We start from the raw sequence: 16,585 nt of genomic DNA on the forward strand, positions 1-16,585 counted from the left end.
TAAATCCTCAATCATTCCCACTACCTCTTTGTGCAGGTTTTGATGCCCTTTTATCTTTGACACTTTATGCATTTTTAAATCACAACTGACAACAGCAACCAAAGTAATTTGTGAAAAAAAAAAGAAAGCTCTGACTGACATAAGCAATTCATTGAGCTGAGTTTCCTGTTCAGGCCGCTCAGTATCAAAGAGATCCGTCAGTCCTCGTGGCACAGACCAGCTCTAAAATAGCCATGACCAAACGCTGTCACAGTCGCAGCAGAATGCGTCTGAGTGGATTAAAGAATAAGAGCACTTACGAGTATAATGCTTTAGATGGAGGGGCCAGACAGAAAAGTAGCTGCATGAGTGGGGAAAAACAGAGGGCAGGAAGAAAAATTATCAAAGTAGAAAGCAGCCAATCAATTATTCAGTGCAACAGCTGTGGTTTTTAGCAACACCAACCCAGCAGTGGCTACGGACAGTTCTTCCTACCTCTGCATGTATACTCAACATTCAAGTTTGGCTTTCAATACGATTTGCTGTACAAAGTCTGCAGAACACAGAAATGTTAATAGATTCCTCAACTTTCAGAATGAATCTTTTTTTTTAATGCAATATCATCCTCTCCCCAGTGTGTTGTCAAGAAAAAAAGAAATCAGATTTTATATATATATACACTTTTTTTTAAATCCCAAATGCCAGACAGTTAAGAAGGCTTTGGAAAATCTTTCTAACAAGATTTATTTCCCTCAGTGAAGATTTTTATTTCGTTGGTTGACCAAGCTTGACTCCACCAGCCTGCACACGTGTGTATGAATGTGTGTGTGCATGTGTGTAAATTAGTGCGCACATAATCTCATCTTAAGTATGGAGTTAAAGGTAGATGGAGACTGACAAACAGACTTTATCTTAAATGCAATCCTATGTACAAAACAGCAGGGCTCCGAAATAGAAATATGTAGTACTTCTATGTTATGTTGATGCTGACACCAACTAAAACGCTCAGAGGGTTCTGGATTTTTAAATTAGGCAGTGACCTGATTTTTCTATGAGGTATCCTTTAACATTGCCTCAAATAGATACATTGGATATCCCAGTTCATTTTTAATTTTCAGTTTGATTCAATTTCATTTATGTAGCACCACATTATATTAACATTATTTTGTCAGGTGAAGACCCTACAATGGCTCTGTAATCAGTGACAACAGAGCAATCTAAGAGGTCGATCTGCTCAATTCAGTTCAGTTTTGCCCACTATTGACATCACTGCACAAGCAGTGAACCTGAAAGTAAAATCAGGCAGAGCTTATAGTATAGTATGTGCAAATAAATGAAATTATCAACATAAATACATTTATTAGTTTAAATTTTTATTCATTTAGGTCTGTAAGTTGTTGGACAGTGAAATTTCTTTTTTTTTTTTGAATGTGTGTAATTATTTCTTTGTTCATCACCACAGTGAATTTTAAATCAAACATTCAAGATTTGATTTGGGTGCAGCTTTAATTCAAGGGTTTTACAAAAGCACTGTAGTAGTTGTATTAGTTGACTCGAAGTGCTGAACCTGCATTCAGTAACTGTTTGCTGGAACAATGAAGTTCAAAGATATGTCCATGTGAGTGAGGGAGGCCATCATTAGGCTGAAAAAAACAAAATAAACCTACCAAAGAGAGAGCAGAAAATAAAAATGTAGAAGTTGGCTAATGTATTCTATATTCTTAAAAAGAAGGCATGTACGGGCAACACCAAAAGGCCTAATGCCACAGAGGACAAAGTGGATGATCACAGAGTTATTTCCAATGTCACATTGTCAAGAACAGAAGGGAAGTATCTCATTGTAATTGGTTCGTTGGAGAGATAAAATTAAGACTTGTAACTTAAACCAGTATGTTTGGAAGAGAAAGGTATGAAGGAAGGAAAGGAACAGCTCATGATCCAAAGCAGTATTATGGCACGTGCAGGAATGGCTCGGCTAATGTGTATATGATATGACTACTGATAGGAGCAGAAGGATGGCCTGTGAAGTGTACAGGGTGTACTTTCTGTTCAGATTTAGTCAAAACTGATCTCCAAAACTAACCAGACAATGTTTCACAGTGAAAATGGATACTGACCCAAAACATAATGCAAAAGCAACCCAGAAACTTTTCATGCCAAAGAAATGGGATATTCTTGAATGACCACAGCAGTCACCTGATCTTGACCCAAGGGAGCATGCTTCAGTTACTGAAGACAAAACTAAAGGCAGAGAGACCCACAAAAAAAACAGCAACTGAAGGCAGCTGTAGTAAAGACACAGCAGAGCATCTCAAGGGAAGCATGTTATGTGTATGTGACTTCAGGCAGTCACTCACTGCATAGAATTTAGGCCCAGGTATTAAAAATAATCTTTATATTTAAAATTATGTTTGCTTGTCCAATTACTGTTGAGCCTCTGCAAATGGCTCTCTGTGTACAAGAATGGCTGCAATCCTTAACAATGAATCCATTACTTTTGTAAAACCCTTCAAATTAAAGCTGAAAACGTGCACTGTCTGTCATGATTTAATTTAAGGCTGGGCCATATCATACCATTCACGGTATAATGTTGGGCAACGATAAGAAAATGAAATATCGTGATATGGGTAAATGCGCAGTGCCTTTGTTTTCATACGCACATGGTGGAAAAAGCATGGCGGCGACGGAGAATGAGAAGGGCGAAAGCGGATCGTTGAGTGAAACGGATGAACCAGAATTGGTTTGTAAAAATGCTGCAACTTCAGTGGTGTGGAACTGGTTTGGCTTTCGTCCGTCAGATACACAACAAAGCACTATTTTTGGTAGAACATGCTAGCGGGCCGTCGTTATTGCCGTGTTTTTTGGAAAATACGGCACACTTAAAATCAATCCTTTGATTTTTCTGAAAATCGACAGTGCAGCTTATAATCCCGTGTGCCTTATGTATGAATTCTGGTTGTGTTTACTGACCTGGAAACGATTTATGTGCTACACGGCGCTGGAAAATCTGTCAAATGTTTTAGTACGACTTTGCTAAGCTACGAACCTGCACAGCTTATCGTGGTGTTCAATTTGCCTACGAAGATTGATAAAGTAACAGATTTAATGTCAATATGGTTGATTTTAAAGTTCGCTTAAAGAACTAATTTTCATTCATTCTTAATTCTTAGACTTGTCACAGAGCCCAAGAGAATGATCACAACCCCTTGGCAAACTCCGGTCACCAGCGAAAAATGGGCATTGTCCTGCTGGTTAGCAATTGGTTGTTGCACCTTCTGAAACGTGTTGGTTGCACTGATAAGGCACAGCTTTTACATTGAAGGAAAACATTCTCCGTTTCTGGTTTGGATCTCACTTTTTCAAGTTTCCTTATGGCTCAGTGAGCAGTTGGCAACAGTTTGGAGACAAGGTGGTGTCTTCATTCAAACTGAGGGGACACAGGGACAGTCGTATGCACTGTATGTATCAGTTTATGTATTATATTCTCTATAAACCTCTTATTAGAGTCTTCGACCATATCTAATATGAGCATCAACCACCATAGCAATAAATATTCTATAATGTATATTAAAAAAAAGGAAAAAAGGCAACAGATCTCATTTAAAAGTAAAAATTTTAAATCTAACTGTTACAGAAGAGACACGTCTATTGTGCATTACCATCTATTTGACTGATTCGACTGCTTCTTTTATATAATTGATGTGTTTACACATGGAGCATGCTCAGTTCACTAGGGGTGCCAGGATGTACGTGCCAATATTTTGTAGCCAATTACTATTACACCATCAGGCATCCTATCCTTATGTCACCGGATGCAACCCCTTTGGTTCAAATTCCCAGAGTGCACTGGCCAGCCAGATGGTATCTCACAAGCACACCGTACAATTCGCTGAACACTTCAGAGATGACAGTGCATGGTGCTGTAATGCTCAGATTTTCTGCACAGGGGGCTTCATGAAATTCATCTGATGATCAGAGGAATTTTGATGAGATTAGTACACACTACACTCACAGATCAAACACACACACACACACTGATCAATAGCATGCAGCCTGTTTCTGTCTCACTCCATCTAACTATCTGTCATGCACTGCCAAATCTATTACAGCCACAGTGCCTTTGCTACTATTTCCAAGCTCAACACTAGAGCTAAACTCAATACAAAATGATTGGTGGTACCGCGCAACCAACTGCAGAACCAAGCTGGGGAAAAAAGCATCAGCTACAAGGTGTTGTGTTTGGAAAGCTGAGTTTAACGTGTGAGCTGAGCGAAGCCCAGAGTGCTGTGAAGTGGTAAGAGCACCAGAGGAGACAACCACCATGCTGAGCTGAATCAGATTAGGTTTAAATCTCTAACCAGCAGGATCACAGGATACTAAAACTCCATGTTATGGGGGTTTCCAAACACTTGGTTCTTCATATGTACAAAGCCAAAATGTTGTATCCAAAAGGGAACACAAGCTCACATCCTCTCCTTCCTGCTAAACTGCAGATAGAGCATGAAAGGCAGCAGGTGTGATACACACTGAGAAGTCAGATGTACGCTGTATGGAGACTGTGCTGTTAAAAAGCATAAGGCGCAGCAAAAAGGACTGTGTTCACTGCTATTTGTATGTGTGTGTGTTTGCACGGAGTGTGACAGCAAGGCTGAGCAAGAAAATGTGTGTGATGTTGTGTGGTGTCCAGGCATATTGGGAGACAGATGGTGGGGGGAGACGCTGTGCTTCCTCGAGAGAGGGGAGACAATATTTCTCTCACTATGTATCTGAAAACATAAGCTTTCACATAAACATTCAAAAAGCAATGGACCAAACTGCATCAGATAATTGCAAAGAGAATCAACAACAAGTGGACGCCAACAACTTCATCTCAAACTTTGACCGTGCAAAGGCTTTTCTTAGAAAGGAACTCCTCTAAAGTTCAGTAGAAAATGATCTCAGCCGATCACACCAAATCTCAGATGCACAGATCTCTTTATTCCGAGCATCTCCATTTAATTAAGATATGGCCTTTACCCTGTGGTGACAGCAGGTGGTGGAAGGAGTTAAAGGCCGGTGGAATTTATGCAGATTCTGATCCTCTTCTTCTTTTTTTTTCTTGACATGAGAGCAATAGCAATTGCACTGCTATTATTGAATTCAACCATCCAACCAATCAACCATGTAGTAGAGGAAGATTTCAGGTATCTTCCCTCCCTCGTACCATCTATCATGATGCATCTATTTCTGTACAAATTTAGAGTTTATCAAATTAAAAGAAGGAAAAAAAAGAAAGGATGTCATCAGAGAAAATCTCATCAAATGGGAGCAGACAGGTTTGTGTTTCGGGACGTGAATACGTTTGAAACCGTCTGATCTCGGCTTAATAACTGGACCGTCATGGGATTCTGCCTTTTGAACAGCCGATTGAATAAAAATCAGTTGGATAACCTCATTAAGACTCAACCTTGAACAACTGACTGTTTGTTATGAGGTCAAAATCAACGTTTTTCAACCAGCTTCAGACAGAAGCTAGTTGAGATTGGCAGGCGTCCCTCTAAGTAGTTCAAAGAGCACCTCAGCAAATTTAGAAACGTCTTCATTTCATTCTTCACTTTTGAACTCTTGTTGAAAAATTCCTGACTCTGTGCCAGGAAAATCCCTCCTGGGGCCACTTCAATTTTACTGTTTGCCTCAGGTTTTATGATAACACTTAGATATGCCATATTGGTTATATTTCAGCATCAATTTACTACTATAATATATTTCACAGTGAACGAAAGTTACCATCTAAAGCTACACTGTTCGCTTTAATTCATGTAACTTGGCTTTGCTCCATGAGGGGGCTAGATCTTGGAACTGCCACTAATCTGGTTTTGATGAAATCTGAACAGATCGGATGCTTATGTATTCCAGTTATTAGTCGTTGGTAATGTGTTTGCAGTCAGGATACACAGAATTCACAGTTTCTTCCCCACCTGTTACGCAAATCTGTACCAATTTCAATACACGAATGAGTATCTGTGATTTGGCATCAACAAGCTATTAAGGTGAGGTTAAAATGAGCCAACAAGGTCAAAAAATAATAACTGAGGTGAGTAAATGTTAAAGGCGTGAATTCAGCAGCCAAACCAAAAAGTACTTTCAAACATTATATAGAACCGTACTTAAACCACAATGTGCTAAACATTAAGCTTTCATATGGATTCCCGCGTCTTCCAATTTAAATAAAAATGTAGATTGTATCTACATGTTTGTGACTCAGAGAAAGCCCAGTGGAATCCCGTCATGTCACTGAAAATGTTGATTAATATTTATCTTCTCAGATGCGTTTAGAAGACCGCGAGCGTTCACCAAATAAAACATCAAACACCGAGCGCGCTCACAGCGAGCATCACATTTCATTCACTCTTCAACTTGTCTTTGAAAACGCTTCAACACGTCTAAAGCATGATCAGGGAAACCGCTGCATGCACTGCGCACGCTTCCTCTGAAACAACAATCCTGAAACCCCGAGAAGCCAGCGGCAACATGTGTAATCCTTCTGTCTTTTCCACCGATTGCACATTTGGAAACACGGGCTGAAAGTGTGCCGAATATTCCGGGGGAATAACACGGACCCACCGCTCGGTCTTTAAATGGCGTTCAGAAACATTCACGGCATCACTTGTCAGCCACCACAATCACTTAAATTGGGATTCTTATCATTTTCCTCCTCAGTTTCTTACCTATTTGGATGAAAAGGAGAAGCAGAGAGAAGATAATATGGGTCCTTAGAAGTGCTGTGTCCATGATCTCAGCACGCGAATCAAGCGCAAACAGGCGGAATGTGAGCTTTTAAGGGACGGACAGCGGGTCGAGTGCGTAAAAGATGCGTTAAGAGGTCATCATTCCGTCTCTCCAGCCTTGGACTGCGCTGGCGGGGATGTCGATTCGGATCGTTGTAGTTCGGCTCGGGTTGGTTCGGCTGGGTCTGATTTGAGGAGTGCGGGCTCGCTGGCTGGTTGGACGATTACGGACGCGCATGTACATCGCAGTAAGAGACGAGCTGTGCGCGCGCGCCGCCCACTGCCATTAATGGAAATCACTGTTTCGCTCCTGCGAAATTCCTTATGGTAGTAGGGACATTATATGTGTGTGTGTGTGTGTGTGTGTGTGTGTGTGTGTGTGTGTGTGTGTGTGTGTGTGTGTGTGTGTGTGTGTGGCATGCGACTGTGATCAGGCTCTTATATCCCAGGGCGGCAGTACAACACATAATACAGTATTCCTCCTATCTACCCAATGAGATCTTGGTAATATGTGGCACTGTGGGAATGACAAGGATATGCAGTAACTGTACCTGTGCTCTCTAATGTTACAGTGCTGTATAGTGACACACTCATTTCTCACTGCATAGCTCACTTTATTGATTTTTTTCATCCCTTACACAATATTGTGCAAAATTCTTGAGCCTCATTTCTTCATATTTGGCTAAAAATGGAAATAGCTGCAGTGATTTACTGAAATATTCAGTCAAATACTGCATATATAACAAAAACCGAGTTTGTACAATTCTCACAAGCTCAAAAGTCAATATTTGGTGACACAGCCTCGACTCTCTTATGCGAACTTTCTTATAATTTTCAGGTACGGTTCATGTCCTCCACACGTCAAGAAATTTTGTAATGACACACTGCACACCATGCCATGTTAAACCATGTTTTTGGCTAATATCTCTTTAGGAATCACCTTGTTCATGCAAAAATAATACTTTATCCCTGTCAAACTCTGTCATCTTTGTTATTTTTCATAGATTTGGTGAAAGAAATGGAAAATTGGTTCTTTACTATGTGTCTAATTTGTGCAGACACAAAAGTTGTTCATCCCTTCAGTTACGACCCTTTCAATGCATTACTGATTCATAGGTAAGTGTTAAGTAGTTTAACAAACAAGAAAGAAATTATACTAAAAATGGTCACATACAAGACTGCAGTGAATGAAAAAGCAGACAATGTCCAAAGAAAATCTTTGAAAGTTCTTTAGAAATCTGAAAAACTGCCACTCAAGGCTGCTTTAAAAAATTCCAAGACAGTCTGGATCCTTGGAAGCAAAATATAAAGAAATTAGGGATGGCGGCTTTTGCACAGTTTTTGTGACCCAATGAAACCTGGAGATGTGGGCTACATCTGGGCTTTAGCCACTGGTACACAGTATGGGTATTTGGGCTGCATCCAGCCTTCTTTTCTCCAGGATCAAACCTATATGATTTACACAACATACCACGAGTGTCAAAAGTTTTCCTGGCCCACAGATTTTGTGGTGTTTTGGAACTGTATTTATTATTAAGTCTAGATTTCTGTTTGGGTTCACTGTTGTGGTGATTGAATGTTGTGAGGTTTCCTGTCTCGGTTTGGTTTATCTGTGCATGCTCCCTTGTGTGCTGAACATCATTCCTTTAGGATTCATCCCTTTGCTCCATTCTGTTTACTTTTTGGATTTATGGTTTCTTCAGTTATTAGACTTTGTTGCTCCTGGATGTTTCTCACAGCCATTAAAGGCTCATTTTTATTTCAATCCTTTTTGTTCTCGTGTCTGTTTGTGGGACTTCCCTCCAGCCTTCATTATTACAAAAATAGTCGAAAGGTTGTGGTGTGTGTTTGTGATAGGAAACCCATTGATAGGAAATGAGCATGGCTTTTCATGGGCTAAGAGTCCCCACAGGCAATTTAGACAGCTGTGATGTCACAGAAATATCAACCAAAAACAAAAGCATGGTGAGGTTACTTCAAATGGCTCTAATGTCACAGACGGACATCAGGTGGTGACCTTTAAAAAAACAACAACAACAAAAAACCAACTTGAATTTGCGCAGCTAAGCAGAGAAATGACGACAGTCTGCTGAGCTGAAGCAGAAACAAATAACAAAAACAAGAATGTGGAAGCAGCCGAGCCAGCGCAGTCCCACAGAGGAAACAGGGTGATGGTAGAGAGTTTTGGCTGTAGTTGGTTGTGGACTGATGGATTCAGGAGTTTTTGTGTGTCTGTGAGACAGGCATCAGTCACACAATAACACACAGCTCTTGTTGCTCTGTGTGCTATCATTAGCATAAATTAAGAGAGCTAATCCCCCCCTTAACTCAGGCCGGAGCCTCATCTCACTTGTTGGACCAACATTTTTTCGGATGCTTGTTACAATATCCCCTCTGGCGTCCGTGCTGCCGGCACATAAGAGTAAAGGTGCATGCATGTTTGTGAAAGAACGGGAGTGTTGTCTGTGGAAAACATGCTGATTGGACCCTCAGTTTGTGTAATTACTCACACGAATAGAAAAGTTAAGCTTCGGAGGGAATCTTCTCTCACCGAGTCTCATTCAAACCGCACAAACATTACCTTTTATAGTCAAAGCCTGTAACATGAGTGTAAGAAAAGAGGGGTAAATGAATCAAATCATCTGATAACAAACATGTCAGACCCACACACGGTCTCCTCTGACAGTTGCAGCCTCATGAAGGCCTCCTGCAAAAGCATCCAGAGCTTTCTCACATCCTGTTACTGAGTAAAGCTGATCCTGTTTCCAGTGCACACAGGCAGCTATGGATTATGGATTACGTGTTTGCTCTCTTTCCTCACTCTCACTGTGCATTCACATCACGACTGGAACAAGGTCAATAACCTGACAGGAGCTCATTTAGGTTACCCACAGAGAAGATTTGCGCCACGTTATCAGCGGCGCCTCTAATCACTGATTTAATGACACTTTAAGAAAAGATTCACGCCGCAGCTGCCCTCCATTCATCTTTGCCTCATATACTTCTAACTGTGGATGACTACTCAAGTAGTTTTTAACATAAATAAACCAGTTTGACAAAAACCCTTGTACCCTGTTCTGAATTTTCATGCACTGATACACCAAACACGAGCAGAGTCAGTACTCTTCTTGCCAGCTGCTGTCCAGGACAGTGGACTGCATGGAGAGGCAGCTGACTGAGTGTTTTAAAACACATAGAAATAAAAAAATCTTTGCAGCGTTCATGTGGCTTCTTTCACATTTACACATGTGCATATAGTGTCAACAAATGTTATTTAAATGAGTGTGGAAATGCTAAAACTTCTGTTACCATGACAGTGGATGTCATTTCCAGACTGACAATGATATTGACTGGTTGACTGGTGGCAACGGGAGGTCAGCATCCTGGACACCACTGGTTTGGCAAATACTGCTCGATGTGTTCGTTTGTGTTTGTGGGTGAAAGAAAGAGATGCCTCCGCCGTGGAGTGAGTGATGTAATGCTTACTGTAAGTGCTGAAAACATTGGGCTGCACATTATACAGTAGGTGGTTGCTCAAACACTGTACAGTACATTGTGTTGAGAATTCGTGAGCCAAGCTTCCGTGTTCTCTGCGATTAAAAGGCAAGCTGACCTATCAGTCAGTGTCAGGAGAGAAAGGGGTTTCTTTTTCTTTTCTTTCCACGGTCATCGATTTATATTAGCAGCACCTGAGTGTAAGTGTTTTCATCTGAGAGTGAAACTGAATGCGAGCAAGTGTGTGACTGTGATCTGACATTTACCGTCCTGGAATACTAAAGTTTCCACTAACAATCTTGAAGTCAAATGACTCATCTCTCACTCTATTTATCACGTGAGCGGGGAGAAAAAGGACTTACTTATCTGTAATTCTGTTTTTACAATATTCAGACCTCATTATCGGCTCCTTCATTTCTTATTTGTCTCTGGGGAATAGATGCCATCTCACAACACTCATAAATATTCTGATATGATGGCCCCTAGCACATGTTGATAAATGGACTAGTTGAACAAATCCAGACGTGCAGATCATTTATATCACACAAATTCATGTTAACATCATAGTCTCATTAACCTTGCTTGAATGAAGTGTTTACATGACAGTTTCTATGAGTCACAGACAATGGCGTGTCCAGCGGGGTGGCCTGGGGGGGCACAGGCCACCCCCCAAACCAGACTGGCCACCCCAGGTGCCACCCCAAAGGCAAAACAATAAAATTCAATCAAATATCAAATGTCCGATTATGTTTTCACGGTGACGCTCAGATATCCGAGTGTAAGTGAATGCAGCATCGCTTCTGCGCTATGCGCATCACGTTAGCAAAGGTAGGAGAGCCAAGCGCGAAAGATGGCACTGCAGGAAACAATTTTTCGGTGAAAGAAAATGAGGACAGAATAAATGTCCCGGTAAGTAATATCAAGTTTGTTGAGTTTAGTAAACTTCGGTGAAATTAGAATACCAAGGAAAAAAATAACACTTAAAGAATTATTGCAGCTGTGGAATATTTCAGACAGTATGCTACTGAGGGCAGCTAACATAAGAGTTATGAGTTATAAGATATAATCTAAGTCGTAACATTGCTGTATGGAGCTGCAGATTTGGTTGCAGGTTAACATAGCTGGACTGGCCATCGGGCATACCGGGCATATCCCCAGTGACTTATTTTTTATTTTTTTTGTAATGGCATGAACAATGAGAGGTGGTGGATTGGCCAGATGCAGGTCGATGTGTAGAAATAACTCCGTTGTTTGGTGGTGGCTATGACGGGGCTTCCACAGAGGCAACAGGTGGATGAGGGAAGGGGAGGCAGGAGGAGAGACCCGAAGCAGCCACCAGTCCGAGTGTCAGGTGAACTGAACTTCAGGTAAGAAGTTATGACCTGCAGTCTATCTGGGTCAGATATAAACCAAGTTTAGGTGGAGTTTATTTTCATGTTGCTGACTTTTTACTGTCAGTTGCAATAACTCATACTGCGTTCTAGCCAGTTTGACGGAGTTTTTATACAGCTGGGTGGGTGCTATGATGTTACTGATAGTGAACTTTATTTTATTCATAAGGTTAGTAGAGTTGCCAACGGCTCCTTAAAAAAATGGAATGGTCCCTCATTCAGAGAAAATATTACGCGTTTCGTATTGAGCTGAGAAGAGACGCAGTTTGTCCCGGACTTTAGCTAGAATGGAAAAAAGACACAAAGCTGGATTTATTCTGTCTTTATGCTGCACAGCTGCCTCTTCATCTCTCATTCTCTCCCCCTCCCTCTCCTGTTGCTACTTCAATCATGAAACTGATCAATGATCAGCTGATCGGCTTTTCTCTCTTGTTTATTTATCGCCCACTTTGCGCCAGAAAGAGGAAACCAGCGGATGTCGCGCTAAACAACAGCAGCACGTTTAAGCTTGATCAGCTGTTGTTAGAATGTATTTAATATTAATTTCTAGTATCAGCTGATGTTTGCTGGAGCCACAGCTGTAAAGCTGCTGGTCATGATGTCTGTTTAGATATGTGGTGAGAGGGAAACATGAAGATGAAACCAGGAGATGTCCTTACTGAACCATCAGAGCTGAACAGGTGATGGAGAAACAGGTTTACCTTTTAGGTGACATGAATGAGTTGAAGTTATGAACTGTTTCTGAGAGACAAATAACACCAGGATCCTTTTCTAAGTAGCTGACAGCTGGTAACTGTGCAGGGGCGGGTCTAGCAAAGTTTTGCCAGGGGGCCAGGTAGGGCATTAACAGGGAAAGGTGGGCACAAAGAAATACTTTTCTTTCTTATTCTCATTTAAAATACCTAGTTTTTATTAAATAATTATCTAAATCTTACAACCAAAGTTTTTATCTGACGTAAAATGTATAGAAATCATACATATACCAACAAGACTGTACATCACTGTCACAACAGCATTTGTTTTCAGTCAAAGTCTTTATGGCTTTACTACCTGGTGGGTCGGTCTGTAGTAAAAATGCCCAATTTTTTTGTCCCAGTCCAGCCCTGCAGGTTAATACTGCCAGTGTCACCATGCCAGCTGACTGTATTTTATCATCAGCCAGTGTTGTTCTTTATCAATATTACCAAAGTTTACCATAAGGCAGCATAGAAAGTATTTACTTGCTTTCAGGTTTTATTCAAATATTAGTCTTTTCATTTGTTTCCCCACTTTTTTCCTGTTTCAAAATCAAACACCAGTTTGTGAGAAGATTATCTTCTTTTTTTAACAGGCAGATAAAGTTTTGCATTGGCATTGGCTAATTTGTCAATTGTTTGTTACAAATGTTCGTATTTTAATTTTCAAAAATGTTTTTGCCCAAAACATATGTGCACTATATGTCAGTAAAAATACTATGCAAATATTGATGTCCTTGAATGCTGAGTAAACACTGACAAAGCACTGATTGTATCTCTTGTACTTTATCAACGCAGTATCTAAAAACTTTGCACCGTAGTGGTTAAAATCTCATTCTAATAAGAGTTAAAAGTGCATTTGGTTATTAGGTTTATAGGATTATTGAATTATGGTTAAGGGTTGGTAGAATTTTTTTTTTAAACATTATCTGCCAATTAAATCTGCCACCCTTCTCCAAATCTGTGCCCCTACCTGGCCCCCCCAACAAAAATTTTCTAGACACGCCACTGGTCACAGAAAGATAGAGGCACACAGTGAGAGCAGGAGAACAAGAATCAGACTGGTAGCTGAAAGATTCATTAAGGATATTTGGACAGATTAATGGCCTAGAGACAAAATCACATCTGCCCAATCATAAAATCTATCATAGAAGAATACAGTGAAAAAATAGAAAGTACAGTATAAAGACTCTCCTTTAACGTCAATAGATTGATCTGAGCGTTAAAGTGATAATAATGCTAAATAGGACTATTTAAAACAGAAAGAACAAAGAGAAAACAGCTTTAGTGAAATGTCTCTGTAGGTTTCTCAGTCATCCAAGTCCTGCTAGTCTAAAGAGCTTTGAAAGAAAGCGACTGGACATTTTTAAGTTCTTGAAGGTGTTTCAACTCTCATCCAAGAGGCTTCTTCTGTTGCAAGATGTATTTCATTGCAATATTTAAAAATCACAAGCAAGGATAAAATTTTTAAAGTTTAGCTTACAGACAGCGTGCACATTATATCTGATAATCCCTTTTAAACTGCTCTTAGAACTGACTTTAAACCTAACTGTCTTGTCACAAGTACTGTAAACCTCTTCTTGACATACAGGCCGAAGTGACACTGACTGACAGGTGACAGCAGACTGATGGTCACCCCAAAGGAACAGGTGCTCATACAATTTAAAGCATGCATTAAAAATATAGAAAAAGTACTTCTTCCACTGGTGCAGCTTTTTTTAAATTCTATTTGTGGCATTATTCCTGACAACTGTGAATGGATAATACATCACACTGCTCCAATCTAACGGTCGCTGCTCACATTTCTGGTTCTCTCCGCAAAGAATCTGTTGCCAGATCAGATGGTGCTTCTGCTGCTGACAACATTGCAGTAGGAGGAAGAGGAAATGCTTTAGTGCTTTTAATAGCTTTGAAATGACACAATGGATCAACCACCTCACCAGTTCATTTAAAAAAAAAATGAAAGCAAGACTTTCAAACAGAATGAGAAAATAACTTTGAGATCTATCAGAGTCAAATGAAAGTGGTGAGAGCCTACATTACCCAAGTGGTTGACCCCATAGAATTAAGCTTCAAATTCCAGAGATGACCCACATTGTATGTGGAGTGTGCACACACACACACACACACACACACACACACACACACACACACAAAATGATACAACTGTCAAAAACAGCCAGGTCATTTAAGAGCAAAAAAGAGGAGGAAATGAATATTCATGAAAGCACAAACCTTCCAAACCTCTGAGCTCTGCTTTATTTCTCTTTTAAACATTTTAAAACTTTCATAATAGCCCGATGTATTTTTGATGTGTAGTCACATCTCTTAATTGTGGGGTAGGAGAGATTCTTCTGGAAACAAAAACTTCATATGGACAGATCACGATCACAGCAATGTGCCTGCTCCATTTAATCTTTATTCAGTGGTTCATAACATTTTGTCTTCTTTTTGCTTATTATCACAATTTGTAACAAATAAATAAATAAAATATGAAGCGCTTTTTCAAAAACATACACACGTTTCAGGAATGGCGCTTCATTTAGTTTATTGCAGACCCAGCCCTCCGTGTTGGATCTAAAAGCAGCTCTGCTCCTTCACAGAATGCAGTTACTAAGCCTTGGCTTTATAACCCACTTCCATTTAAGGTTATTTGGTTTGAAGCAGCACATAATGTGGCAGACCTTCCATGAGAATGAGAGTGAGAGTTTGCAGGGAGAGGGTATATAGGGGGCAGATTATAATTGGGCCGAGAGGTACAGTATACTTCATTTGGAGTTCCTAATTTTTGCAGAAAGCAGTGGTTTTTAAGTGCAAAGGGTCACTGTGAATGAGGTTTAGTTTTTAACATGGCATGAAGTGTGGCGTCATCAGATGTGTGGACCTCTGTTTTTCAGCCTGCACTCATTATTGAAACAAAGTTTTCTCAAGAAGCCAGTCTGAACTCTAATGCTGCCTGTGACTGCACTGCAAATTAAAATTCACTTCAGTTCAATTCAGTTTTATTATATAGCACCAAATCACAACAACATTTGTCTCTTTATATTATATGTAAAGATCCTACAATAATACAGAGAAACCCCAACAATCAGACAACCCCCTATGAGAAAGCACGTGGCAGCAGTGGGAAGGAAAAACTCCCTTTTAACAGGAAGAAACCTCCAGCAGACCCAACGCTCAGGGAAGGACGGCTATCTGCCGTGGCTCTGCTTTGATTCTGCTTTATCAAAAAAGAAAACAAATTAAAAAGCAGACAGGGTGCCAGTCTCAGCCTCAAATCCAAAGTGAAAGCTGGTTCCACAGAAGAGGAGCCAAAATGCTCTGCCTCCCATTCTACTTTTAAAACAAGATGTGTTCCTGAATGTTTGTGTTTTTCTGTTTTGCCTCCATATTTGTTGCTCTGTGTTGTGTATTAGTTTCAGATCTTAATCCAACAGTGCTTTCCATGGCTGTGGCTTTGCACTGTCACAGTCCGGCGAGGGCAGACTGTATGTGTTGACAAAAGGACCCAAAACGCAGACTCCAAAAACTGAACGTGGCGTGGAGTTAACAAAAAACAAGCCGTTTATTGAGGCTAGCAAAAAGGGGTACAAACAAAAGGGCATTGGTGAAACTAAACAATAACCTAAACTGGGTGAACTAAAACTAAACATGAAAAAACCTTAAACATGGTGAACTGACATAGATTCCTGAAGTTGTGACGTGGATGAGCAGACGACCTGACAAAGAATGACTGAAAGCACACGGACTAAATACACACAGGAGGATAATGAGGGAAGTGGGAACACATGGAGAAACAGCTGACACACATGAACACAACGACGTCACAAGGAGAGAGTAACACTAAAAACATTGAACATAGGAACACAGGACCCCTTCAAAATAACATAGGAAATATAATGAGACGCAGACCTGACAACATAAGACACACAGACATGAAACACACGAAGGGCAAGGGAGACTTCACAGGGGTTGAAAACACAAGGGGGAACTAATAAGCAAATGCACATAGGAAACCTAATGAGCTTAAACATACACTATAAACATCAAAAGAACTAAAACTCAAAACACTGGGTCATAAGACCCAGGATCGTGACATGCACTCCCTGTTTCTCACCGTGTGAAGTCTAAACTTCAACTCGTGTGAAGTTTAGAGCTCAAAGACTCATTCAGTAATTAAGCTCTTGCAGTGTGTATACAGTACAACATGGTTCTTAAT

The 16,585-nt window shown here is 40.3% G+C and overlaps 1 protein-coding gene across 4 annotated transcripts in view; it reads right to left on the minus strand.

Moving 5' to 3' along the window:
- The window catches only part of ptprz1b (protein tyrosine phosphatase receptor type Z1b), a 68,269-nt gene extending 61,232 nt beyond the window's left edge, over positions 1–7,037 (minus strand). For 2 of the 4 annotated variants that reach the window (XM_086268108.1, XM_086268107.1), the window contains exon 1: positions 6,687–7,026. In XM_086268108.1, the coding sequence (XP_086124234.1) occupies positions 6,687–6,750 (64 nt within the window). In that variant the 5' untranslated portion in view covers positions 6,751–7,026. Of the gene's footprint in view, positions 1–6,686 lie in introns of all 4 variants that reach the window. The other 2 variants (XM_086268105.1, XM_086268106.1) reach the window with 2 other exon arrangements.
- Between the last annotated feature and the right edge of the window lie 9,548 nt (positions 7,038–16,585).

This window comes from Aulonocara sp. 'chitande type north' Nkhata Bay, linkage group LG17, assembly GCF_057382095.1.
Source record: "Aulonocara sp. 'chitande type north' Nkhata Bay isolate Kocher_YH1m ecotype deep benthic linkage group LG17, A_spYH_male_GT1.1, whole genome shotgun sequence".
Classification (NCBI taxonomy): Eukaryota; Metazoa; Chordata; class Actinopteri; order Cichliformes; family Cichlidae; genus Aulonocara; species Aulonocara sp. 'chitande type north' Nkhata Bay.